General features: G+C 42.5%; 1 protein-coding gene across 2 annotated transcripts in view; it reads left to right on the top strand.

Moving 5' to 3' along the window:
* The window catches only part of CACNA2D1 (calcium voltage-gated channel auxiliary subunit alpha2delta 1), a 653,332-nt gene that overhangs the window by 460,528 nt on the left and 166,626 nt on the right, over nucleotides 1-26,178 (top strand). For both annotated transcript variants that reach the window (XM_075926367.2, XM_006117144.5), the window contains exons 8-10: nucleotides 20,591-20,660; nucleotides 21,762-21,812; nucleotides 23,350-23,449. In XM_075926367.2, coding sequence (XP_075782482.1) covers nucleotides 20,591-20,660; nucleotides 21,762-21,812; nucleotides 23,350-23,449 — 221 coding nt within the window. The remainder of the gene's footprint in view (nucleotides 1-20,590; nucleotides 20,661-21,761; nucleotides 21,813-23,349; nucleotides 23,450-26,178) is intronic.

Below are 26,178 nucleotides of genomic sequence, written 5' to 3' on the forward strand. Positions count from 1 at the left end.
GTAGGTATCAAATTTAGTGCATCATTTTTTGCCTACTGGCTTTTGAGGCTTCATTGTGTCCATGACACTGGTCAGCAAGCAAAACATGCTGTTTATCTCTCATTAGCTGTATGCTTTTCCTCTGAAAGTCTTTAAAAATGTGCCATGTCCCTTATTTTTCCTCTTTTTACTAAAGTAACAAATCTAGAATAGAAAAGTATGTCATTGAGATCCTTTATCTGGATTTTGCTTTGTTGTTACTGGCTAGAGATTAGATATTGGATGGTAGAAAAGAGGGTTTGTCTACTATTGCATTTTGGGAGGGTTTCAGTCATTATGTTGACCTAGTTCGTTCCATATGGGCTGACCCTTGCACTCACATAGAGCTTCACTGTCCTTGATTGAACTTCATGAAGATAGAAAGGTCCACATGGACAGAACAGATGACAGATACTAAGATGCTCATATTTGGTGTGACACCTATCCTGCTATCTAATTTCACTTTTGGTCTGTAAAAAGCAACTGCCCAAAAGAATAATTAACTATACAATTCTTGGTAGATTTCATGAAACTCTAGATGCAGACCAACTATTTTCCCTTGTAATGTCTTTGAAATCTTTCTTAATTACTGATGTAATTGAGATCATAATTGTTAATCAGCGGATCAGTATAATGATGCTATCAGAAGCCCATTATCTTTGCTTTACTAATTACTAATTAAATTCATGAATTACTTTGTCTGGATATGGCCTTTGCTCAATGCCTTATTAGTCCGTCCGTCACCTTTCCTTTTATTTATGTTGGCGCTCAGAGGATAAGACCTTTAATAATGGGATTTGTTATGTTTTGGACTACAGTCAAATAAACCTGTGGGAAGCATTTATATGTAGTGAAATATGATATAGAGGTGTTTGTGCTCCTGTTATGAGAGACAGTTTAGGAAAGGTTGGTTGTACAGCATTGCTGAGAAGAAAGACTAGCTCAAAGCAAACTCTCCATTCCGATAAGTGATTAGCCATGTGAAATCACATGGAGAGAAAAAGTGCACTAGCTGCCCAGGAGAGTGCATTAGATGTGATTTATCAATGTTAAATCAGAAAGAGACTGGTATAGTATTCTTGAGAAAGTGGGCAGTCTCAAGTGTGAATGACTACCCCAAGACGCTATTTTATTTAACAGATGTAGCAACAACTTAAAGAATGAAGCTACAATCAGAATTTTTTTCAGAGAATCCTTAACTTGATTGTCTATCTCCAGGATTTTATTCTCTGCTTCCTGTTAGATATCCACAGAAGCGCAAGTAGGCTGGTACCAGAAAGACACAAAAGGAGCCAGCGGCCGCATGCCTCCTCTGCCATGACTTGTACTACACAACTCCGCCCCTGTCCTTCCATGTTGCTACATCTCCTCCAGCTCCATCTGTACAGCAGCAGCCCTGCTGGAGAACAGAGCAGGGAGGGGTGGGAGTGTTCTAGACCCTGGAGGAGCTGCCAGCATTTTGCTCCTTTCCCTGTGGGGCAAAAACCAGTAGCTACTCCAGTAGCTATACTGCCCCTCAGATGCCCCCCTCCCAGTAACATGGGATGGATCATGAGATGGGGAGAGTGTAGGGGAGCTGCGTTGGGTTGAGTAAAGTCACATGGATTGTCACATGCCCCCGCCCCCTTAGCTGGTATCTCCTCTGCCCTCCCACCATATCAATAAAAAATTGATTTTACTTACACCAGTAGGTACCTTCCACAGAAGGCAGCATGCCCTAGAAGGAAGTTTTGGGCACTTGGCAAAAGGATTGATAAAACCCTGCAAATCTTCAGATATTTGCTTTATATCCTTAGGTATCCTCTCCCGCAGATGTGGATGCCGATATCCTCAGCTCATTTTTTGTGAATATGGATGCAGATATGAATTTTGTATCTACAAGTTGACCCACTCTGGTCTGGGACTCTCTGATGTGGCAACATCCATGGTCCAGCAAGCAAGGGAGCCCAGCGGCAGGCAGGGAGCCAGGGAGCCCTGGGCTGGGCACAGAGAAGTGGCCCAAGTAGCCCTGGGGCAACAGAGCCCTAGAGCCCTGGCAAACCTGGAGCAGAGGAACCTCAGCAATCCTGGTGTAGGCAGCCCTGGAGCAGCTTAGCTCCAGGAGACTTGGAGCTACAGATTTCAAGCAGCCCCAAGACAGCAGGGCTTCACAGCTGCAGAGCTGTGGACCCAGGAGCAGTGAAGGTATGGCAGCCCTGGGCCACAGAGCTCCAGTTCCCTGGCAATCCTAGGGCAGTGGAGGCCCGGTTTCCCGAGGGCAGGAGGGGAGCCAGACCAGAAAGTAATGGAGCCAGGTGGGGACCCTGGAGGAGCCCGGAGTCCATCAGTAAAGGAGCTGAAGTTGACCTCACTTGATCTGGCAAAATTCATCATTTGGAACATGTGAAGCTTAACCTGTAGAACCATGCAAATTTGTGGATATCTGCTTTATCCACAAGTATCATGTCAATGCATATCCACGGCTCATTTCTGAGGTTACATATGAGGATACAGATTTTGTATCCACGCAGGGCTCTATGGGTTCACAGATCCTCTAGCAAGAATATCTTACCACCTCCGCTCTACTCACTGGTCTCATCCCAAAATGTCAGAGGGTTCTGATCAGACATCAGAACTGACCATAAAAATATTTAGTCTCAATGGCATGATTCAATCTTCATAATTTTCAAATAACTTAAAAAAACCCTCCAGGATAATGGGAGCTATGACTGTCTCACTGCTGAAATGATAAGGAAGATAGATTATACAGACTAACTGGATAGTTTGCTAGTTAGAAGTTTGTTTGTTTTTTCAGGACAAAAATGTGACCAGTCTTTGCTGGCCAGCTTACTACTTATAATTTAACTGCCCCCCTTCCCCAAACTTCCCATACTTACATGGCAGTATGTGTCCAAGAGCTTAACGAGGGAGAAAAGTGTTGTTATCCCTATTTAATAGGTAGGAGAACAGAGTCACAAAGTAGTTATGTAACTTGCTGAGGTCACAGAGCTAGGAACAGAAACCAAGTCTCTTGAATCTCAGTTCAGTGCTCTATCCAGTCAATCACACTCATACTGAAAGGTGAACTGTCAGGTTGGAGGAAGGTTACTAGCGGAGTTCCTCAGGGATCAGTTTTGGGGCCAATTTTATTTAATCTTTTTATTGCTGATCTTGGCACCAAAAGTGGAAGTGTCCTAATAAAATTTGCGGATGACTCAAAGTTGGGAGCTATTGCCAATTCAGAAAAGGATCGGGATATCATACAGGAAGATCTGGATGATCTTGTAAATTGGAGTGATAGCAATAGGATGAAATTTAATAGTGAGAAGTGTAAGGTTATGCATTTAGGGATTAATAACAAGAATTTTAGTTATAAGCTGGGGACACATCAGTTGGAATTAACGGAGGAGGAGAAGGACCTCGGAGTCCTGGTTGATTATAGAATGACTATGAGCCGCCATTGTGACATGGCCGTGAAAAAGGCTAATACGATCTTGGGATGTATTAGGCGAGGTATTTCCAGTAGGGATAAGGAGGTGTTAGTGCCGTTATACAAGGCATTGGTGAGACCCCATTTGGAATACTGTGTGCAGTTCTGGTCTCCCATGTTTAAGAAGGATTAATTCAAACTGGAACAGGTACAAAGAAGGGCCACTAGGATGATCCGAGGAATGGAAAACCTGTCTTATGAAAGGAGACTCAAGGAGCTTGGCTTGTTTACTTTAACCAAAAGAAGGCTGAGGGGGAACATGATTGCACTTTTTAAATATATTAGAGGGATAAACACTAGGGAGGGAGAGGAATTATTTAAGTTTAATACCAATGTGGACACAAAAACAAATGGATATAAGCTGGCTAGTAGGAAGTTTAGATTTGAAATTAGACGAAGGTTTCTAACCATTAGAGGAGTGAAGTTCTATAACGGCCTTCCAAGGGAAGTAGTGGGGGCAAAAGATCTATCTGGTTTCAAGATTAAACTAGATGGGTTTATGAAGGGGATGGTTTGATGAGATAACAGGATCTTGGTATCTAATTGACCATTCATTATCAGTGGGAAATAGGTCAATGGAGGGATGATAGGAGTTACTATAGAGAACTTTCTGGGTGTCTGGCTGGTGAGTCTTGCCCACGTGCTCAGGGTTTAGCTGATTGCCATATTTGGAGTCGGGAAGGAATTTTCCTCCAGGATAGATTGGCAGAGGCCCTGGAGGTTTTTCGCCTTCCTCTGTGGCATGGGGCGCAGATCACAGCTAGAGGATTCTCTGCATCTTGGGGTCTTCAAAGTATTTGAAGGCTTCAATATCTGAGATATAGGTGAGAGGATTATTCTAGGAGGGGTGGGTGAAATGTTGTGGCCTGCACTGTGCAGGGGGTCAGACTAGATGATCATAATGGTCCCTTCTGACCTTAAAGTCTATGAGTCTATGTTGATGGGACTGCTCATATATTGTAAAGTATGTATGTGCAAATGACTCTGTAGGATCTGTGCAGCATTAGGGGAGGATGGAAATCAGGGCTACTGAGTCCATTCTGATCTGTACTACTGGTTCACACTGACCATACAGAGTATAATCTTATTACCTCAGTTTACCCATTTGAAAACTACGATAATATTTTCCCATCTCCCAGTGGTAATGAGAAATTTAATAATTAGATTAAAATTCTCTCTTATATCCTTATGATAACACCTTTGGGGTACTGGTATCTCCTTATATAACTAGATGTTCCATAGATTTTAATGGGAGAACCATATATGTAAGGAAAACAGTGCTGAAGATTAGTATATGGAAGGATAAGTTTTTCCCTTACTGTGTGTAAAGTACTCTGAAGCCTTTTGCTTAAAGATAACTAGATAAAAGCCAATCTTAAGTTTTTTAAAACACCAAGAAAATTTTTATTTTGAAAATCTCTCCAGACGTCCATGGAAGTCTGCCTCTCTGAACTACTGAAGATTTCCCTGCTAAGGCAAATTAATAATGGAACAGCTTTAAAATCAATTTCTAATAAAATAAAATGGAATCTCTCTAAATGAAGGACTTGCTGTGCACAGCTGCTCTTATGTTAACCATTAATGCCAAGTAATAGTTTTGCCATGATATTGAACTCTCCAAAGAAAGTCATTACTGTAACATATAATAGGAGACTAGAAAGTCTAAAAAATCCATACAAAATGAATCTGAAGCCTTGCAAAAGAAAAGTTGAAGGGAGAACATTGTGGGCTTTTTTGTACATCTTTGTGTAGCTGACATTTCCCCTTTTACAACTGCAAATGTAAAGGAGAGGAAAATGAATGTTCCAAGTGTTTCAGCTTGTAAATTATCAGTGCAGTTATTGTGTTAGTCAGAATGGTTTTATCACATACAGAACGAGTCTCTATCTCATCATTATTCAGTTTATAATTTTTTAATGTCTGAAAAGAAAGGCCAAGGACTACAATGTTTGCTGCTGTTACAATGTTCATGATTCAGGCACTTTAACGATTCACTTACTTGGGTCTCATATTTCTAAAGCTATCACAACTGAATGCCTGCAGTTATGCAAGCAAGCCAAGTTAATTGCATGAAAGCATTCTAGTTTTGTAACAACAGGATGGCCAGACCCCATATTTTATGTGGAAGGGAACACTGCCACAGTGCCTTTATCATTTAAATAGAAACTTCTGAAGTTAATATTTATGAGGGAAAAACAAATGCCAAGGAAGATGTCATCTTCGCTAATGACATTCAGAAATGTTAGCCTCCTTGTTGAAGTACTTTACAGCCTACAAACCCACAGATATTCTTACCCGATTCAGTGTTGTATTTAGTTCACAGATATAAATAATATCCATTAGAGATCCACGTGAAACATGAAATTCAGTTTTTCTCATATAAAATCAGAAATACTAAATTCCATGCCCATGATTTGGCAGGAGGTGGTGGGCTTAAAATACATCCCCTGCCGACAGCAAAGTACTGGGCTGCAGAACAAGGCCCATGACCACATGGCTCCTTATCCCTCTAGGTATGTTAGAAAAACTAGGCCTGTGGAATCATGGACTCAGTTGCCACTAATGGACGCCTCACTGCCATGCTATTTGGAGCTGAAGTAGAGCCTACTAGGAACAGAAACCAGGCAGCCCTGAGGTGCTGAGATATGTGCTGTCTAGGAATGTGAACGGTAGGCAGGGGAGAGGTAGGGGTAATTTGAAGCAGCAGTGCTACACTGCACATCACGTTTCATACGGTAGTGCAGTGTGAAGGCCAGGATCAGCCGGGGGACCCCTCCCCCCTCACACTGACCCTGGGCTCCGTACGGCTTTGAAACGCCATGTGGAACCTGACGCCTATACGGGGAAGGGGAGACTCCAGGCTCCACATGGTGCTACCGCTTTGAAATGCTGCATGCATTCTGACACCGGGCTCTCCATGGAGTTTCAAAGCAGCAGCAGCGCATGGAGCCAGGGATCAGCTGGAGAGTCCCTAGCTGACCCCGGGCTTCACAGGGCGCTTTCACCTTTGAAGTGTTGCTACACTTAAAAGGCAGAGGCTCCCTATCAATTAATCAAATAATCGATGCCAAATGCATCGACTATTCAATTAATCAATTACTCGATATTTAACATCCCTAGTGCTGTCACTTTGTTACTCTCGCTTTCATATGCTCCAAGTAAATACGGGGCTTACACAGGGGAAGGCCTTGCATAGGGCAGTCTTTGCTAGGGTGAATTTCACGTGGCAAAAAAATTAAAAAGCCCTTGTCCACGTAAACTACTATAGCAGTGGGATTGCTCATCTCTTGCATTGCTGCAGTCTGGGCTTTCTTTCTTGTGCCCATGTGTTTGTACAATGCCATTCAATAAAAATAAAGAACTGTGGGAAAGTGTTCTCTCTGATACACACAGACACTTTGCAACTGTGTGTGAGTGAGAAGGTGTTTTGTTGTGAATGCTATACAATTGTCTTAATATTTCCTTCAGTGTCCTTCCCAACATATCTCTATCCCAGATTCATCTCTTCAGGAGAGGTAGTGCCATCTGACCTCCTTTCCCACTCTCACCTCAGTCGGGCCTTGGACGGACTACTCACTACTAGGTTCTAGGGATGTGAATGAATATCCCTTATCTGGGAGCAGCTCCCCACCTGCAGCCTCCATCCCCATGCTGCCAACTCCCAGTCTGCGCAGGTTGGTAGTCAGCAGCCTTGTTCTGGGTCAGAAGTGGCAGCCACTAGGGCCAGGTTGCTAGCTCCCAGCCCACATAGGCTTGCGGGTACGTAGTTGCCAACCTTTTGCAGGACCAGAAGCAGCATGGGATAGGAACCAGCAGCCCAGTGTGAGGCCAGAAGCAGCTGGTCTGGAGAAGCCCCTGTCTATGGCAGATGGGTCCCTCCCCTTCCCTGGTTAATCAGTTAAACTTAACATTTAAGAGGTTAACTAATTAAAATGGGATTTTACATCCCTACTAGGTGATTATTTCACCTCACTGTGTAAGCTTCATTTCCCATCTTTGCAGTGGGTTGTAACAACCTACACAGGTAGAAGGTAATTCATTCAGCTGCCACAGGTTATCTCCCTTTGATCACTTTCTAGTAGCCAAGAGGGTTGAATATCAGTTGCATGACATGGAGATTTGGAGAGCTGGGGAGAAGAGGCAGTCAGTTGTGAGAGTTTGGGCTGTGAGATCTTTGCTGTGGATGGGTATGGAAAAACTAGGATAGGATGAGCTAATTTCTCAAGATATAACTAAGTGTTAATGTCAAAGCAGTCACACTGGGGTCTTGAGCAGAATCTACATTTCATGCAGAGAACCTGCTTTGTGGTTCATGATGATTAATGCAAAGCTGTGGCTAATAAAATGACAGCCATCCATGGGTTTGATTATGGATTAGGCTCCAGACATTTCATGTATTACTGGAATCTACCTGGATAATACCGCAAAGCCACTATTACACCAACTGACTCCAAGTTGGCACTCATTTTAACGTAATACGCTTAGGAGATAGCTGTTGAATACGGTTCACCTCCAATGTAGGAAGCCTCACATTCTAAACTAGGACTTCTTTGAATGTGTTCACTTAATATAGGATTTTTTTTTATTTTATTTTAAGTGGGTATAGCGGCAAAGCATAGGCAGCTACTAGCTGTACCTTAACCTTCCTGTCTTGGTAAGCCACTTTCGTCTCAGCTGGCATTGGGGTCACTTAGACATATTTACCTGGATGATGTCAGCTCCAAGGTGAACAATTTCTTTAAAGAATGTAAAATGCCATTTTCTTTAAAGAAATAGCTGTCTGATCCATGTTTAAGAAATTATCTACTGATGCCAGCATTTTCATTAAATAGTAATCCTCCTCAAATTTTCCATTTTAAGAAAAAGATGATATAAAAGAATGAATTTAAGATAATTTGGCCAAAGATTTTTAAGAAGCTATTGACAAAATGTACCTGTTGCTATTAAGGCTCTAATAAATACATTAAAAATGCATTCTACTAATGTAAAATAGTTACAGGTTGGGCCTTGCTGGTCTGGTACCCTCAGGACCTGACTGGTCCCAAATGAGGGTATTTTCAGGGGAGATCCTTTCCCTCTGGCCCTTGCTGCCACTTGGTTAGGATGCCCCTGAGGCTCTCTAGATGCCGCTGGCCCTTCTGTTGCCAGGGCCGGAATGCCACAGCCCAAGCTCCACAGCTGGGACAGAGCTCCACAGATGTCCTGATCCACTGCTGAGGTCGAAGCTCCACAGCTAGGGCAGAGTTCCTCAGCCACCTGGCTTCGTGGCTGGGGCTGGAGCTGCGCAGTTAGGGACGGGGCAGAGGGATGAGGCTGCAGGTCCATGGCTGGGGCCAGTGTGTCAACTGGGCTGTCGCAGAGGCTGGGGCTGACGCTCCCCGGCTGCTGGAGACAGAGCAGGACTGGGGCCAGAGTTCCACAGCCAGAGCCAAAACCAGAGCTCCTTGGCTGCTGCTGGGTCCAGAACTCACCATCGTACTGTCTATCCTCTCCCCCACCACCGGACACTGGGTTCCCAGCTGAGTTGCCAGTGCTCTCTACAGCACTCCTGCCCTGCTGCCAGACCTCCCTGGGCTCTGTGGTCCAGGAACATCCGTGGTATGTGCCACATCACAAATGTTCCCATACAGGGAGTCCTGGTTAAGGGAGGTACAACTTGTATATGCAACAAGGAGAGGAAACAGAACAGAACAAAAACTAGTGTGAAAACCGTTCAACATACAAATAATCATCATCATCACTCCCATAACCACATTGGTCACCAGGACACCATCACTGATGTGCAGTCAACCAGTTGTCTCCATCCCTGATGATTGCATAGCAATACTTGTGTCTCCACAATGTCCATTCTGTCCACTCTTTTATGTAGTCAATCCATCTCGTCTTCTGTGTCGTCTTCTCTTCCACTGTACCATTCCTTGAAGGATGATCTTGGATAGGCCAGATTATCTTGTTATATGACCATACCACTTCAGGTTGTGTTTCTTCATGGTTGTCAGGAGGTCTTCATATGACCCAGCACACTGGGAAGAAGATGTTACGATAATAAAGCAGGTTTTGCTATACTATAAAATTCAGATCCAGTAAATAGGAATTTAACAACTGGGTTGCATTCAGCTGTAAATTCTCTACTACATAAACTTTCCCCCAGAAAGGTTACTTTCATTTGGAAGCCTGTAATCTCCATTTCAGTAGCTAGAGATGTAGAAGTTGCCCACATGCTTAGAAATCAACAAAACAACATGAACAAAGTTTGCTTCAACTGTATCTAAACCTCCATCTCTAAAATACAAAAATCTGTCAAAGTGAGGCTATCAAATCAATATGAATACTTTAGGAAAAAATATAAAGTCTAACCATATGCCAAAGAAGAAGAACATCAAACAAGAGCCTTACTAAAGTGCTGACATAGTTCAAAGATAATAGTATACTACAATGAAACAGAAAGGGCTGGGTCTCTAATGCACTCTGTTAGTCTGGTTCTAGTGTATCTGGTTACAATGGGTATTTTAATGAATAGATTTTAGAAATGAACTAAATGAAAACTTGAATGTTAATAATGCTTTTAGAAAACATGTCTAACATCTTGTCACATAATTAATGTTTATATTCAACAGACTTGGAGCCATATTGGGCACATCTAGACCCCAGTCGAAATCCCACATCACCAAGTCTCTTAGTCCTGGTGAATTGTCTCGAGCATGCCAGACTCAGGCTCCGGGGCTAAAAAATGGGCCATTTAGACGTCTGAACTCAGGCTGCAACCCAAATTTGTATATTACTGTTCATAGCCCTGCAGCCTAAACATCACATGTCAACTGACATGGGCTAGCTGTGGCCATACCACAGGTCTTTCATTGCAGTGTACACATGGTTAGATACGATGCATTTCTTCTGATTAACATCACTGTGTGTTTTGTGCACAGATCTAGGGCAGCATGCAGCCCTTAGAGAAGATTGTCCCTTCTAATGAAGTTTCTATATAATTGTGATGGATTTGGTCACAGAGATCCTCTTGCAACTGTCATTTGACATGATGGAATACCAATGAGCCAGCATCCCTCAACCCTCTGTCCCATTTTTCAGACTAGTGTCGTACCCACTGGACTGTGAGATAGTTTGGAGGGAGCTGTCATCTCAGTCTCTCCTATTAAAGATACTCTATTTTGTATAAATACTTAAGTAATCATCTGAGAGAAAGTGAAAATTACTCTATAATCTGGTGTTTAGGGAATTGCTTTAGGATGTAGGACAGTGGTTCTCAGTGAGTGGTCTGGGAGCATCTGAAGATGCAAGCACGTTTCAGAGGGTCCATCAAGCAGAGCTGGCATTAGATTTCCTGGGGCCAAGGGCAGAAAACACTGCATGAGACAGCACCCTGCATCTGTGAGCCCCAACACATAGGACCAAAGCCTGAGCAACTTAATTTCAGGGTGCACCCTGCATCATGAGACCATCGGCAGTCGCCACTCTTACTACCACTTAATGCCAGCTTGGGGGTTTTTATATGGAAAAAAAAGTTATTGTGCCACAGCTGGATCAAAGAGTTTTTATAGCATTTTGGGGAGCATCAGACACAAAAAAATTGAAAACCCCTGATGCCAGAGACCCATATTCAAGTCCCTAATTTGAACCTGGGCCTCCCTCAACCTTAGTGAAAGCTCTTGCCCCTGGAATAAAGGTTATAAGGATGGAAGTAGCACCACCTGAACAGTTTTTTTAAAAGAAAAGATGTAGGTGCCTAACTCCAGAATAGGTCTGAAGGCTGTGTATCCCAAGTCGCAATAAGTGCCTCTCTCCACTTGGGCTTAGTGAGAAGCAGGACACAACCCTCTCTTTGGCATTTCCTACTGGGTAGTTGAGACATCTGTCTGCTCAATGTTGGCTTTTCTGGATCCCACTCTTAGACATTTAACTTTCCTTACGCTTTGCATCTGGAGGCTAACCCTGGGCAGAGCAGCTCTGCCTCGGGCTTCCTGTAGTCAGCCGCTGGTCAGTTTCAGCAGCGGCTGACTTGGGGACACCTGGGGCAGAGCAGCTGGGGTGCTGCTGGGTTGGTCCAGTAGCGCCGCACTTCGGCACTGTGGGACCAACCAGGCAGCCCCCCAGCTGCTCTACCCCAGGCGTCCTGATTCAGCCGCTGCTGAAACTGACCAGCGGCGAGAAAAGCCTGGTCTTTTGGGGGGGAGGGCACACTAGCTGCGCCCCCAACAGCAGACCAGGGAGACGCGGGCAGTGGGACCGCCGAGACACACCGCGGTCCCGCCGCCCGTGTCCTCTACGGCTTTGCTCTGTGTCTCCCTGGTCTGCTGGGAGAGGCCCCCAAGCAGACCAGGGAGACACGGACAGGCTTTTCTCAGCACGGAGGACGCGGGCGGCAGAACCATGGCGCGTCTGGGTGGTCCCGCCACCCGCATCCTCCGCGGCAAGAAAAGCCCTGTTCGTAAGTAGGGATCAGACGTAAGTCGAATCCACGTAACCCAGGGACTGCCTGTATTGCAACACTCAGTGTAAGTTCTCTTGTCAATCAATCTACATACACTGTATATTCCTCTGGAGCATTCAGAATTAGAGGTTATAAAAAAAAAATTTAAACAACAACGAATAGTCTAATAACATCTTAAAGACTAACAAAACATGTAGATGGTATCTTGAGCTTTTGTGGGCACCACCCACTTCTTCAGATGACAGGAGTGTTGGAAGTCCAGATCCAAGAATATAATACGTAAGGGAAGCGGAAGGGAGGGAGAGAGAAGGCAAAAAAATGGAGGGGAGGAAGAAAAAAGAGATAATGAGTAGATAAGCTTCAGAGGGATAACCAAGTTGGTCTGTAACAGGAAAAATTTAAAAAACACAAATAGTCTAGTAGCATCTAAAAGAGGCTGATAAGTTACAAGAGGCTGATAAGAACCATTAGTTTGCACTTGGAAAGGAAGATGACCAACACCAGATTCTACACAGCCATTAAGAACCATTAGCACCTTCATTGTTTGGTTGGTTGATAATGTGTGAGCCATCTGATATCCCGATTCATACTATTTGCATAAGAATTAAACTTGTGAATGAAGTTAAGTTCCAACCCTTCTCTGTGTATTTGGCTTGTGGAATTGGTCTGAAACAAAAATGCGACTTGGAGATCCATTCATGAGTGTCCAGGAAGATTAAAGTGTTTTCCAACAGGTTTTTGTGTGTTGCCTTTTCAGATATCTTATTTGTGTCCATTAATTCTTTCCCATACTGTCCATTTTGGCCAATATACATTGCAGTGGAGCATTGCTGGCATAGATCACATTAGTGGATGTGCAGTTAAATGAGCCTCTGATTTAGTGGCTGATGTAGTTGGGTCCAGTGGTGAAATCGCTTGGGTAGTTCTGTGGGCAGAGTTGGCACTCAATTAGCCAGTAAGAAAAGGGATGAAATTTAATAATGCAGAGTGCAAGAACATATACTTACACACTAACAACTGGGGCCATATCACTTGCAAGTGACGCAGAAGAAAGGTCTGGATGTACTGACTGATCACAGGATGACTATACATCACCAATATGATGCTGCAATGAGAAAGGCTAATGCAATCCTAGAATGTATCAAGCAAGGTGTTTCCATAGATATAGGGAAATGTTATTTCTATTATTTAAGGTAAGCCCTCCTCCAGAATACTGTGTGTAATTCAAGTCCTCAGTGTTAACGAAAAATGAATTCAAACTGGAATACATGCAGAGAAAGGCTACTGGAATGATAAGAGGAAGAGAAAACCTATTTTATAAGAGGAGAGGCAAGGAGTTTTGCTTGTTTAACCTAACCAAATGAAGTCTGAAGGGAGATATGATTGTCCTTTATAAATTCATTAGATGCTTTATAAATTCAAAGATGCTTTGGTTTGATATGAATGGACCTTCCTGAAAAGAAGCTAGATTGATCCATGTGAATAATTGGAATTGTCTGCTCCCCAAGACTTTCTCAAGGGGTGTGTCTAGACTCCATGCCTCCTTCGACGGAGGCATGTAGATTAGCCAGATCGGAAGAGGGAAATGAAGCCGCGATTAAAATAATCGCGGCTTCATTTAAATTTAAATGGCTGCCCCGATCTGCCGATCAGCTGTTTGTCGGCAGATCGGGAGAGTCTGGACGCGATGCCCCGACAAAGAAGCCTTTCTTCATCGACACAGGTAAGCCTCGTGAAACCAGGTTTACCTGTGTCGATGAAGAAAGGCTTCTTTGTCTGGGCATCGCGTCCAGACTCTCCCGATCTGCCGACAAACAGCTGATCGGCAGATCGGGGCAGCCATTTAAATTTAAATGAAGCCGCGATTATTTTAATCGCGGCTTCATTTCCCTCTTCCGATCTGGCTAATCTACATGCCTCCGTCGAAGGAGGCATGGAGTCTAGACACACCCAAGGAGTTTTGATTGGGTAGAAAGACTTGGTAAGGGATATTCTTGAATTCTATAGGCAAAGTCTATAATTGTGAGCATCAGTAAAGTTTGATTTTTGTTTGTACTTTGAATTACATTTTGTATGTTTGCCTAGACTACACACTTTAAATAAACCTCAATGAATACATTAAATACACATTTCTTAAGCCCGAGGGAGTTTTTAAAGCAAGAATCCTCATATCAGATTTTAATAAATGAATTCATCTGTGTGGATCACAAAACAATAAATATGAACCTAGATGTAATCATCACTAAGCAAACACAAATTCTTGTCCTGTACAGAGCATCAAAATTAAAGAATTGCTGTTTTCCTACATGTTTAGTCACTGCATATCACTGCATATCTCAGTATACGCTGACAAACTTACTCAGAAATTTGAAGTCCAGTCATTCTTATATATTTTACTCTCTCAGGCCTGGAAATTTCATATAGAGTATATGAAGTACTTTGCAGCTTTTGTGGTGTAGAAGACTAAGATGTGTGATTTTTGTATAAATGAAAGTGGTATATAGTTTTTGTGCTGTTTGCTTGTGTGTTTATATTTTGATAGTCAGGTGCTAATACAGACAATGGTCATTACATGTATAAAATCATTGTACAGTAAAACTGTACAATTGTCCGGCATCCAGTGGTCCGGCACTCCTGATAGTCTGGCACCAACTAGAACCCAGAAGTGCTCCAGCCAGCTGGACAATTGGTGCTGCTGTGAGCCCCATGGGCACTCATGACTGGGAAAGGGAAGGGGATTATACCCCTGTTACGGGTCTGCTGGGACCTGCACTGTGTCCAGACAGGCGGTGGAGGGTGGCCAGGGAAAGGCACGGCGAGGGTGAACCCTCCACTGTTTTGCAGGAAGGCGGGGGAAGCCCCGCGCAGCCGCCGGCGACAGGCCAGCTGGGGAAACCCAGCTGCCGGCCTGCAAGCGGCAGCGGAGGAGAGGGGGCGAGAGCTAAGACCCCGAACTTGCACCATTCCAGCTGTGCTCAGCCCCGCGCCACCGCCAAGAGTGGGCTCCCCACCCCCCAGACTGCAGTAGTTATCGCCGAGCAGGGGGGATGAGGTGCGGCTCTGCGGGACCAACCCGGCAGCACCCCAGCTGCTCTGCTCTGCCACTTACCCAAGTCCGCCGCCGCTGCTACTGAAACTGACGAGCGGTGGACTTCGGTGAAGGCACAGAAAGAAACCATCCCAATGTGTAGCAAGAGAGGCAAACATGGTAAGAGACCGGAATGACTTACGGGGGAAATCCTTGGTGAACTTAAGCACAAAAAGGAAGCTTACAAAAAGTGGAAACTTTGACGAATGACCAGGGAGGGGTTTAAATGTATAGCTCGAGAATGCCGGGGGGTGACATTAAGCTAGGGGGAGAGGTAGATACGCTTCAGGGCAGAGATAGGGTCCAGAGTGACTTAGATAAATTGGAGGATTGGGCCACAAGAACCCTGATGAGGTTCAACAAGGACAAGTGCAGAGTCCTGCACTTGGGACGGAAGAATCCCAAGCATTGTTACAGGCTGAGGACCAATCAGCTAAGTAGTAGTCCTGCAGCAAAGGACCTGGGAGTTACAGTGGATGAGAAGCTGGATATGAGTCAACAGTGTGCCCTTGTAGCCAAGAAGGCTAATGGCATATTAGGTTGCATTAAGAGGAGCATTGCCAGCAGATCCAGAGATGTCATTATTCCCCTTTATTCGGCTTTGGTGAGGCCACATCTGGAGTATTGTGTCCAGTTCTGGGCCCCCCATTACAAAAAGGATGTGGACATATTGGAGAGGGTCCAGCGGAGGGCAACCAAAATGATTAGGGAGCTGGAGCATATGACCTATGAGGAGAGGCTGAGGGAGTTGGGTCTGTTTAGTCTGCAGAAGAGAAGAGTGAGGAGGGATTTGATAGCAGCCTTCATCTTCCTGAAGGGAGGTTCCAAAGAGGGTGAAGAAAGGCTTTTCTCAGTAGTGACAGGTAGCAGAACAAGGAGCAATGGTCTCAAGTTGCGGTGGGAGAGGTCTAGGTTGGATATTAGGAAAAACTATTTCACTAGCAGGGTGGTGAAGCACTGCAATGGGTTACCTAGGAGGTGAATACCTGGCTGCGACGATGGTGTCGCCAGGAGGGATTCGGCTTCCTTGATCACGGGGTGCTCTTCCAAGAAGGACTGCTTGGTGGAGATGGAGTTCACCTTTCCAGGAGCGGGAAGGCCTTGTTTGGACACAGACTGGCTAACCTTGTGAGGAGGGCTTTAAACTAGGTTTGTCGGGGGCAGGTGAGCAAAGCCCACAGGTAAGTGCTGAATGTGCGGGACTGGGAGATGGGTTGGAAATGGGGGGGACTACGGCCTATAATGGCAAGGAGAAAGGAGGGTCAGGGCACAACAGGGAGGCAAGATCAAATCAGTATCTTAGATGCCTATATACAAATGCGAGAAGTATGGGTAATAAGCAGGAAGAACTGGAATTGCTAACCAATAAATACAACTATGATATCATTGGTATTACAGAAACCTGGTGGGATGGGACGCATGATTGGAATATTGGTATGGAAGGGTACGGCTTGCTCAGGAAGGACAGACAGGGAAAAAAGGGAGGAGGGGTTGCCTTGTATATTAAAAATGTACACACTTGGACTGAAGTGGAGATGAACGTAGGAGATAGCTGTGTAGAGAGTCTCTGGGTTAAGCTAAAAGGGGTAAAAAACGAGGGTGATATCATGCTAGGAGTCTACTACAGGCCACCTAGCCAGGTGGAAGAGGTGGATGAGGCCTTTTTTAAACAATTAACAAAACTATCCAAAGCCCAAGATTTGGTGGTGATGGGGGACTTCAACTATCCAGACATATGTTGGGAAACTAACACAGCGAGGCACAGGCTATCCAATAAGTTTCTGGACTGCATTGGAGACAACTTTCTGTTTCAGAAGGTTGAAAAAGCTACCAGAGGAGAAGCTGTTCTGGATTTGGTTTTAACAAATAGGGAGGAACTAGTTGAGAACTTGAAAGTGGAAGACAGTATAGGGGACAGTGATCACGAAATAATAGAGTTCATGATCTTAAGGAAAGGTAGAAGGGAGACCAGCACAATTGAGGTTATGGATTTCAGGAAGGCAGATTTTGATAAGCTCAGAGAACTTGTAGGTAAGGTCCCATGGGAAGCAAGACTGAAGGGAAAAACAACTGAGGAGAGTTGGAAGTATTTCAAAGGGACGTTGTTAAGGGCCCAAAAGCAAACAATTCCGCTGTGTAGGAAACATAGAAAATATGGCAAAAGACCAGCTTGGCTTAACAAGGAGATCTTGCATGATCTCAAAATTAAAAAGGAGTCATATAAAAAATGGAAACTAGGACAACTAACAAAGGATGAATATAGGCAAGCAACACGGGAATGCAGGGGCAAGATTAGAAAGGCAAAGGCACAAAATGAGATCAAACTAGCTACAGGCATAAAGGGAAACAAGAAGACCTTTTATAAATACATTAAAAGCAAGAGGAAGACCAAGGACAGGGTAGGCCCACTGCTTAGCGAGGAGGGAGAAGCAGTAACAGGGAACTTGGAAATGGCGGAGATGCTCAATGACTTCTTTGTTTCGGTCTTCACCGAGAAGTCTGGAGGTGTGCCTAATGTAGTGAATACAAGCAGAGAGAGGGTAAGTTTAGAAGATAGGATACACAAAGAACAAGTTAAAAATCACTTAGGAAAGTTAGATGTCAGCAAGTCACCAGGTCCTGATGAAATGCATCCCAGGATACTCAAGGAGCTGATAGAGGAGGTATCTGAGCCTTTAGCTATGATCTTTGAAAAATCATGGCAGACAGGGGAGATTCCAGAAGACTGGAAAAGGGCAAATATTGTGCCCATCTATAAAAAGGGGAATAAGAACAACCCAGGAAATTATAGACCGGTCAGTTTAACGTCTGTCCCAGGGAAGATAATGGAGCAGGTAATTAAGGAAATCGTATGCAAACACTTGGAAAGTAATAAAGTGATAGGGAATAGCCAGCATGGGTTTGTGAAGAACAAGTCATGTCAAACTAATCTGATAGCTTTCTTTGATAAGATAACGAGCCTTGTGGATAAGGGAGAAGCGGTGGATGTCATATACCTAGACTTTAGTAAGGCATTTGATACGGTCTCGCATGATATTCTTATTGATAAACTAGGCAAATATAACTTAGATAGGGCCACGATAAGGTGGGTGCATAATTGGCTGGATAACCGTAGTCAGAGAGTTGTTGTTAACGGTTCTAAATCCTGCTGGAAAGGGATAACAAGTGGAGTTCCTCAAGGGTCTGTTTTGGGACCCGTACTGTTCAATATCTTCATCAATGATGTAGATATTGGGATAGAGAGTACTCTTATTAAGTTTGCAGATGATACCAAACTGGGTGGGGTTGCAACTTCTTTGGAGGATAGGGACATAATTCAAAATGACCTTAGCAAGTTAGAGAAATGGTCAGAGGTAAACAGGATGAGGTTTAATAAAGAGAAATGCAAAGTGCTCCACTTAGGAAGGAACAATCAGTTCCATACATACAAGATGGGAAGCGACTGTCTAGGAAGGAGCATGGCGGAAAGGGATCTAGGGGTCATAGTGGACCACAAGTTGAATATGAGTCAACAGTGTGATGCTGTTGCAAAAAAAGCAAATATGATTCTAGGTTGTATCAACAGGTGTGTTGTAAGCAAAACTCGTGAAGTCATTCTGCCGCTCTACTCTGCACTAGTTAGCCCTCAGCTGGAGTACTGTGTCCAGTTCTGGGCGCCACATTTCAAGAAAGATGTGGAGAAATTGGAAAGGGTACAGAGAAGAGCGACAAGAATGATTAAAGGTCTAGAGAACATGACCTATGAAGCCAGGCTTCATGAACTGGGCTTGTTTAGTTTGGAAAAAAGAAGATTAAGGGGGGACATGATAGCGGTTTTCAAATATCTAAAAGGGTGTCACAAGGAGGAAGGCGAAAATTTGTTCCTCTTGGTTTCTGAGGACAGGACAAGGAGTAATGGGCTTAAAGTGCAGCAGGGGAGGTTTAGATTGGACATTAGGAAAAAATTCCTAACTGTCAGGGTGGTCAAATATTGGAATAAATTGCCAAGGGAGGTGGTGGAATCTCCCTCTCTGGAGATATTTAAGAACAGGTTAGATAGACATCTGTCAGGGATGGTGTAGACGGAGCTTGATCCTGCCTTGAGGGCGGGGGGCTGGACTCGATGACCTCTCGAGGTCCCTTCCAGTCCTATTATTCTATGATTCTATGATTCTATAGTGGAGCCTCCATCCCTAGAGGTTTTTAAGTCTCGGCTTGACAAAGCCCTGGCTGGGTTGATTTAGTTGGGATTGGTCCTGCCTAGAGCAGGGGGCTGGACTTGATGACCTTCTGAGGTCTTTTCCAGCTCTATGATTCTATGATTAATTGATTGCACAGTAACTCATTGGCAGTGGTATATACCACTGCTATTCTCCATGGGCAGTGGAACATAATTGCTCTATATTTACCTTTTGTGTAGAGATTAACCCAATCTACAAATCTCACGTTGAATATAAACTTACCTAAGTCAGGAGAATTTTTGGAGATGAATTCTTGGATCAGGTTCACACAATCCTGTATGTCTGTTCAGACTTTTAAAAGGTCTCTGTATAATTATTTATTGGACACCAGCAATACAAATTATGCTGAACAAATATCCACATATGTTCCCTAGCCCAAGGAGCTTGCACTTGATTTCCAGCAAAAATAATGGATGTTCCGGGTTAGAAATTATATTGATCATTTTAGAAAGGCCCAGTGGAAGTCACTGTAACTGAGAGATGTGAAAGACAACAGAAAACGAGACTGTCACAAGTACAATATTTAATATCATCAGGAGGGACAGATTTCCTTTAACTATCACATGAAGATCATCATCTCTGTCTTTACTCAGACATTGGTCTTATTATTGATACTTAGTAATAATTACTGATAATGTTGATGCTACATTTGGACCTAGGTTGTTGGTAACGAGTTTTCTGGATTTACACTGCTGTATCCAATACCAGATTTGTTCAGAGTGACTTTATTGCTTTGTTTAATCACTTGAAGGCTCTTTAGGTCCCAAAAGTGTAGGGAGAGTTTAATTACTAATATCTTTATCATCAGGAAATATCATGCTGATGTACTACAAATATTAAAATTATTTATGATCTCTTCCAATTTTCCTTTTCTGTATTTGTGCAGACTTTGATATTGTCGTTACCTTTCATTTCCAGGATATTTTCATTAAACATCTGTTTCCTAATTTGATATTTCAGCCAAAGCCCATTTAAATCAGTGCAAAGGGTCCTATAAACTTCAATAAGCTTTGGATCAGGCTTGAATTTCCATAGGGTGAAATCCTGGTACCCTTGAAGTACGGATGTATTTCTATGGAAATACTTCTGTTAACTTAAGTGGAATTAGGATTTTTTCCTTTCAACTGTTTACAAAAATGATTGCTTTCATTAAAAGTGTATGAAGACAAAGAACATTCTAACTTCTTATCACATGTTGTTATTTATATAGTGCTAATAATATGAAATATTGGTATGCCATGTCTAAAAGTTTTAAAAATATTATCTAAAAGTCTTTAGCATTATGTTGCTTTATTCAGATGATGTGCAAGACACTGAAAGGAGTACAATATATCTTCTTTCATTTTTAGCATCCCCGTGGGTTGATAAAAGCCGAACCCCAAACAAGATAGATCTATATGATGTTCGCAGAAGACCATGGTAAGCTTTCTTTGGATGTATGAAGCACATGAAATTGTCAATGTGCTACATATTCTCATAAAAAACAAAATTAATAATAAAAATGTGCTAAGCCTACATTAAACCCTCCTCTGATAACTTTTGAGGACTAAAAGTTCTGCTTTTAAAATATTTTCACTTTCTTTGTAAATTCAGTCCACTTCCTATGTACAGAATATATGTGCCATACCATGTTTCTGTGCAGAAGGAATTTTAAAAATAAAGACAGATACCCAAGTGGCATGAAGATAAGATTATTGACAGCAAGAAACCAAGCCAAATTAAGATGACAAAAACAAACCATTCTTTTTTCCCGAATGATTAACAAGCATAATCCTTGAGTGGTAGGCTAGTACTATGATCAGCAGAGCACCTTAAATGGCAGTGGACATTGCTGTTTTCTATAGTGATTTTTAGCATTTTTCCATCAGCATACCATCCTATTATTTGCTCACTGCTTATTGTATTCGTATTGTTTGAATATAAAGTCAAACCTGCCTTTGCAACTTCCTCCAAAGAGAGACCTCATCTCATGAGCAACTATTTGCAGAGGCCGTGGAATGTTTCCCTCTATAATTTAACTGTGAAGAAATGGCTTTCCCAGCTCTGAAAACAATGCCACTGCTAGCAGCAGAGCAGAAGTAAAGATGGCAGCGCCATGCTTTTGAAGAGGGGCAACCTCATATAATAATTCCCATAGCTCTTCCCACCTCTTCTTGTACTCTCATTAGAAAAACATCTATGTCTGAGTTGGGCCACTGGAATAATTCACCTATCAATTTATCATTAGAGCATATTTAGCTTTCAAATCCTATTTACTTCTCTCAGTTGTCAACATACAAGAATAGCGAATTCCTACATCCTACTTCCAAATGTTGCTATTGTTACTTGAACTCTGGTTACTTAGAAGGAGAAGCAATAATAGAAAAAGTGACATTGCATGAATATCCTAGTAACCTCCAATTAAAGAGTTCCTTTGGTTCAGTTTGGCATGGTTTTAGAGATGAGAGGCTCTTCAGATCAAATTCAAGAGTGGTGTTTTAAATTTTTTTACTTCCACATCTTTTCATTTGTGTCTTTCAGGTACATTCAAGGAGCTGCGTCTCCAAAAGACATGCTTATTTTGGTTGATGCGTAAGTATTTAAAGACTAGTTAATAATACTGGAGAGATGCAGACATATTTGGCACCTTTTGAACACAATATTGAAAGCGTAGGAGAGATGAGTTTGAAGAAAAAAAAGACCTGTCTTTCTGAAAAAATGGTCTTGATTTTAGGATGATTTTATGTCCATCTAATGTTTTTATATTGTCAACATATCAGTTACTGAAGTAACCAATTGAAAATAGATCAGGTGCATGCTAGAGCTTGCTGCAAAATACAAAAGAAATGACTAGAAGCAGGAGCTGGATTTGTCTGAGAGTTCATTATGGTTTGGAGACCAAAAGGATGAGAACTCATTTATGCTTCATGTATTGTAGTGTAGCTCTCCACGGTTTATCTCAGCCTGTTCAAAAGCCTAAAGTCCAACCCCTTCAGATTGGTCAAAACATTAATCCCGAAACAGTCAAAATAAATATTTAAATGTATGACTTTAAAGAGTTTGAATATAAAGCCAAAATTAAATACCAGGTGATAGGGGCAGATGACTGTTTTGCGGGGCCCCGGGCAGCGTAACTCCGTGGGGCCCCCCCTTTGCCACGGCACTTGCGCCATGATGCCATGCGCATGCGCGGTGGCGCCATGGCGCATGCACGGGGCTTTTTTAAGCGCGAGGCCCGGAGCGGCCGCCCCGTTCGCCCCGCCCTATATCCGCCCCTGCCAGGTGACCTAATGTTGAAGGTAATGGTGCATATTTTAGGGACAGAAGCTATATTGATTTTCCTTTATTCATCCATTACTCAAATGGGGGTTTATATAATAATGTTAAAGAAGATATTGTTATAAAATCCTATGACAATTTTACAGTTTCCATTTCCCAATGTATAAATAAATCTGCCTCTGATTTGGTATTTATATTCAGAGATTTCTTCTTTGCTGTATGAAGAGTAATGGAAGAAATTCATAAAAAAACATTTCTCTGTACCCCGTCAAGTCTTCCTTTGTTAAGTTAACGTCAAGAGTCTGTCTTGAAGTGTTTCACAGATTGCTTTGCACTGAAAAAAAAATCTGTTCTTTGGTTCTTTGCCTCAGTGGGAGAGATTGCATTTGATGCTTTTAAATGCAGTGAAATACTTCCATATTGCAGAAGTGGGATTTATCAGCATTTGCAGTTCCACCCCTTCATCCAAAATTTGAGCTTTGCCCTGAAACAAACAAGCTACAATTTAAATTCCTGAAAACGGAAAGCCTTGACTGAATGTAAGAGAGTAGAAGAATATTTACGGAACATATAATTTGCATGTGATGAATTATCATGGCAATCATCAATTGAAAATGAACAAAAGGACGTGTCAGAATGGGTCAAGTGACAAATTGTTTCTCTGAGCACAAAGTTTTAGCTTAGAGATTAGCCCTGGAACTTAGAGAGAGGACATCAAGTATTGCCATTGCAGAGCAACTAGTAAAGGTGAGATTTGGAGCTAATCTTCAATATGAAAATCTGAGAGTCAGGTTTATAAAATCTAGTTCCAGTATTCAATCATTTTTAAAATTATTTTTCTGTTATATAGGAGTGGGAGTGTTAGTGGCTTGACACTGAAATTGATCCGAACCTCCGTCATTGAGATGCTAGAAACCTTGTCAGATGATGATTTTGTGAATGTAGTCTCCGTGAGTATCAATTCTTTCAGTAACTGGTACTGGCCACAGTGATACAAGGACATTGTTTTTTGGATTACATGCTAAGAGTTTAATACTTGGGTTTGTCTTAAACTGGACATGCAGTGCTATCAAGCTAAAATATATGATGCAAATATTTTATTACATATAATGAAAAACACTGAAGTTTTGAAACATGGATTTGAATTCAGAAATGATTAGCTGAGATCAAGGACTGTACAACGCAGTTTGCTTTTTACCATGATGTAAGAAAGCGTACTTTTATGAAAATTTGGATTTATTAGATCAAAATTCTCTCCTCTCTAATCCACACTGTAATTCTCTGTTGCTCACATTTTTTGTTCTGCACATACAAATTCTACTGCAATCATGCATACTTTCCATCTTCAATAGTGCAAAATATGAGAGATGCTTATTGGAGATATAGTAAGACATATAAGATGAAGGTAAGGGGTTGTTTCTCCACTGACTTTCACATTGTGTAGTCATTTATACCTGTGCATAACTGACAAAAATCTCAGCTGGTGTGATTTAGTGCAATACATGGTTCATCATGACAAACAACTGAGAATGTCTTGTCAAAATGGAAAGTAATGGTCTTGGTAAACAGTTAGGGCTTAATTGTCCAGAAAAGTGATAATATAGCTCAGTGACTATCTAGTCTCAGGTGCTTGCCAAAGACCATCTGTAAACAATGGCAGGAGCCACATATCTGGCTTTGATAGTACTACAGTTCAGGGATAGCACCGTCCATCCAGTGAGCCTCGTAAAGGTTGAGGTATTACGAAGTGTGCATCCTGCTACTATGCACTGCAGCTTGCACATTGAACAATTTTGCATGGGCAAGCTACTGGTGTCAACAATTTTCACCTTCCCAGCATCTCACCATTGTTATTCATTTAACCCTTCACCAAAAGTCTCAAGGTGTCACTTTCCTAGGCAGTACTAACAAGCCTGAGAAACTAGTTGTTACACAGGTTTGCATGGGGCCACCTGCACTGGAAATGCTAAGGTCAGGGCAGGTTGCAAAAAGGAGCGTAGATACTCTCCACACAGTTGTGGGTAACACTGAAGTTAAACCCCACAGTCACAAACTATGCTTCTGATCCCCTACCTTGATTTACAAGAAAAAAAACTCTTGTCATATACACAAAATATTCTTCTGATCCCAAATGGTGTTCAAATCCATAGATCAGCCTCGTAGCAGTATTGGTGAGTGTGTTGGACTGAAAATCTGGAATACACCCACCGTTTGGGTGGGTCATGTAGTCCCTTGTTCAGAGTTTTGGTTTGTACAAAAGTTGCTCCAGAGCTAAAGACCAGAACTAAAGACCAAATGGACAAGATGAAGCTGCCTTTTATATTCTTTTGCCACAACACAAAATGCTAAAAGGTCTCAGAGGGGTAGCCATGTTAATCTGTAAATGAAAAAAAGAAAAAATCAACAAATACTCCTGCAGCATCTTAGAGACTAACAAAAAATGTACACAGCATCATGAACTTTTTGGGCACAACCCACTTCTTCAGATGAATGGAGTTAAGGGGTCCAGGTTGCAAAGTAAAATGCTAAGTTTACACAGCTGCTGTACTTTCTTGTCTATAATACTCCTTAGAGACCTGCCGTCTTTATCTTTCTCTTATCCAAGAGCTAAACTGTCTGTAACAGTGCCTTGCATGTGCCGCCAATGCAGGATCATGGGAATAAAGTGATCTGACAAAATCACCAACAGTGAGTGTCATGGCTCCTTCCCCACTCTGACACAATATATGCAGAAGTGGTGGCCAGCAAAAGTACCCCAAAACCTTATCTGCCAGGCTTTGGTATAAAACTTCCTCCCAAAATCTTAACAACCTAGATTTTGGGAATAAAATCTCCGCTGTCACCACCCAAATATGCTAAAGAAATCAGGGAGAGACTACTTGGGAAATCTCACCCCTACAGTACAAACCAGGACACAAAAATTAACCAATACCAAGTTAACAAAGAGAAAAGAGAAAACTTTTATTTTCACCATAATATTCCTGTTGCAAGTGTAATAACTAGATGGAAAAGTAACAAAATAATATACTCATGGAGAAACTCCATGGGCCTAGAACTTAGTTACAAAGGAAAGCCAAAACATCAGATCCCATTTCCCAAACCATAAAATAACAAAACCTAACGGATTTATCTAAACTTTACCCTACTCACAGAAAGTGAAGAATTGTTTCTTGGAGAGAGAGAGAGACATGTCTGTCTCCCTCAGTAGCTGGAGAGAACAACTCCCAGGACAAAGGTGGGAAACCCAAAAATTCCTTTGTCCTAGTTTGAGATTCCTACCTATATTCTTATTGGCTAACTCTACCTGAGTTAGGTATAGTTAACCCCTTGGTCCCCAGGCTGATGGCTAACCCTCATGATCATGACAGTGAGGTACTAGAGCTGGCAGCCATGTGAAGTATGGAAGCCAAGCTAGTGCAGAAGCAAATGACTTGGATTGACCACTTTATAATGAAAAGAATTCACTGCCTGTGAGAGTTCTGTACATTGAATTTGAAAAGCAAGTGGGAAGGTTGGCCATCCCAAACTCCACTATAAGGATTGCAAAAAGTGGAACATACAGCCTGCCAAGCTGGACTTCATGACTCAGGAGGATACAGCCCATGATAGATGAGCTTGGCAGTTTGCTATGAAGGAAGCAGAATGAAAAACTGAATATCATTGTGCCACCTTGGCTGAC

The sequence above is a fragment of the Pelodiscus sinensis genome, chromosome 1 (genome assembly GCF_052426305.1).
Source record: "Pelodiscus sinensis isolate ZL-2025 chromosome 1, ASM5242630v1, whole genome shotgun sequence".
Taxonomy (NCBI): Eukaryota; Metazoa; Chordata; order Testudines; family Trionychidae; genus Pelodiscus; species Pelodiscus sinensis.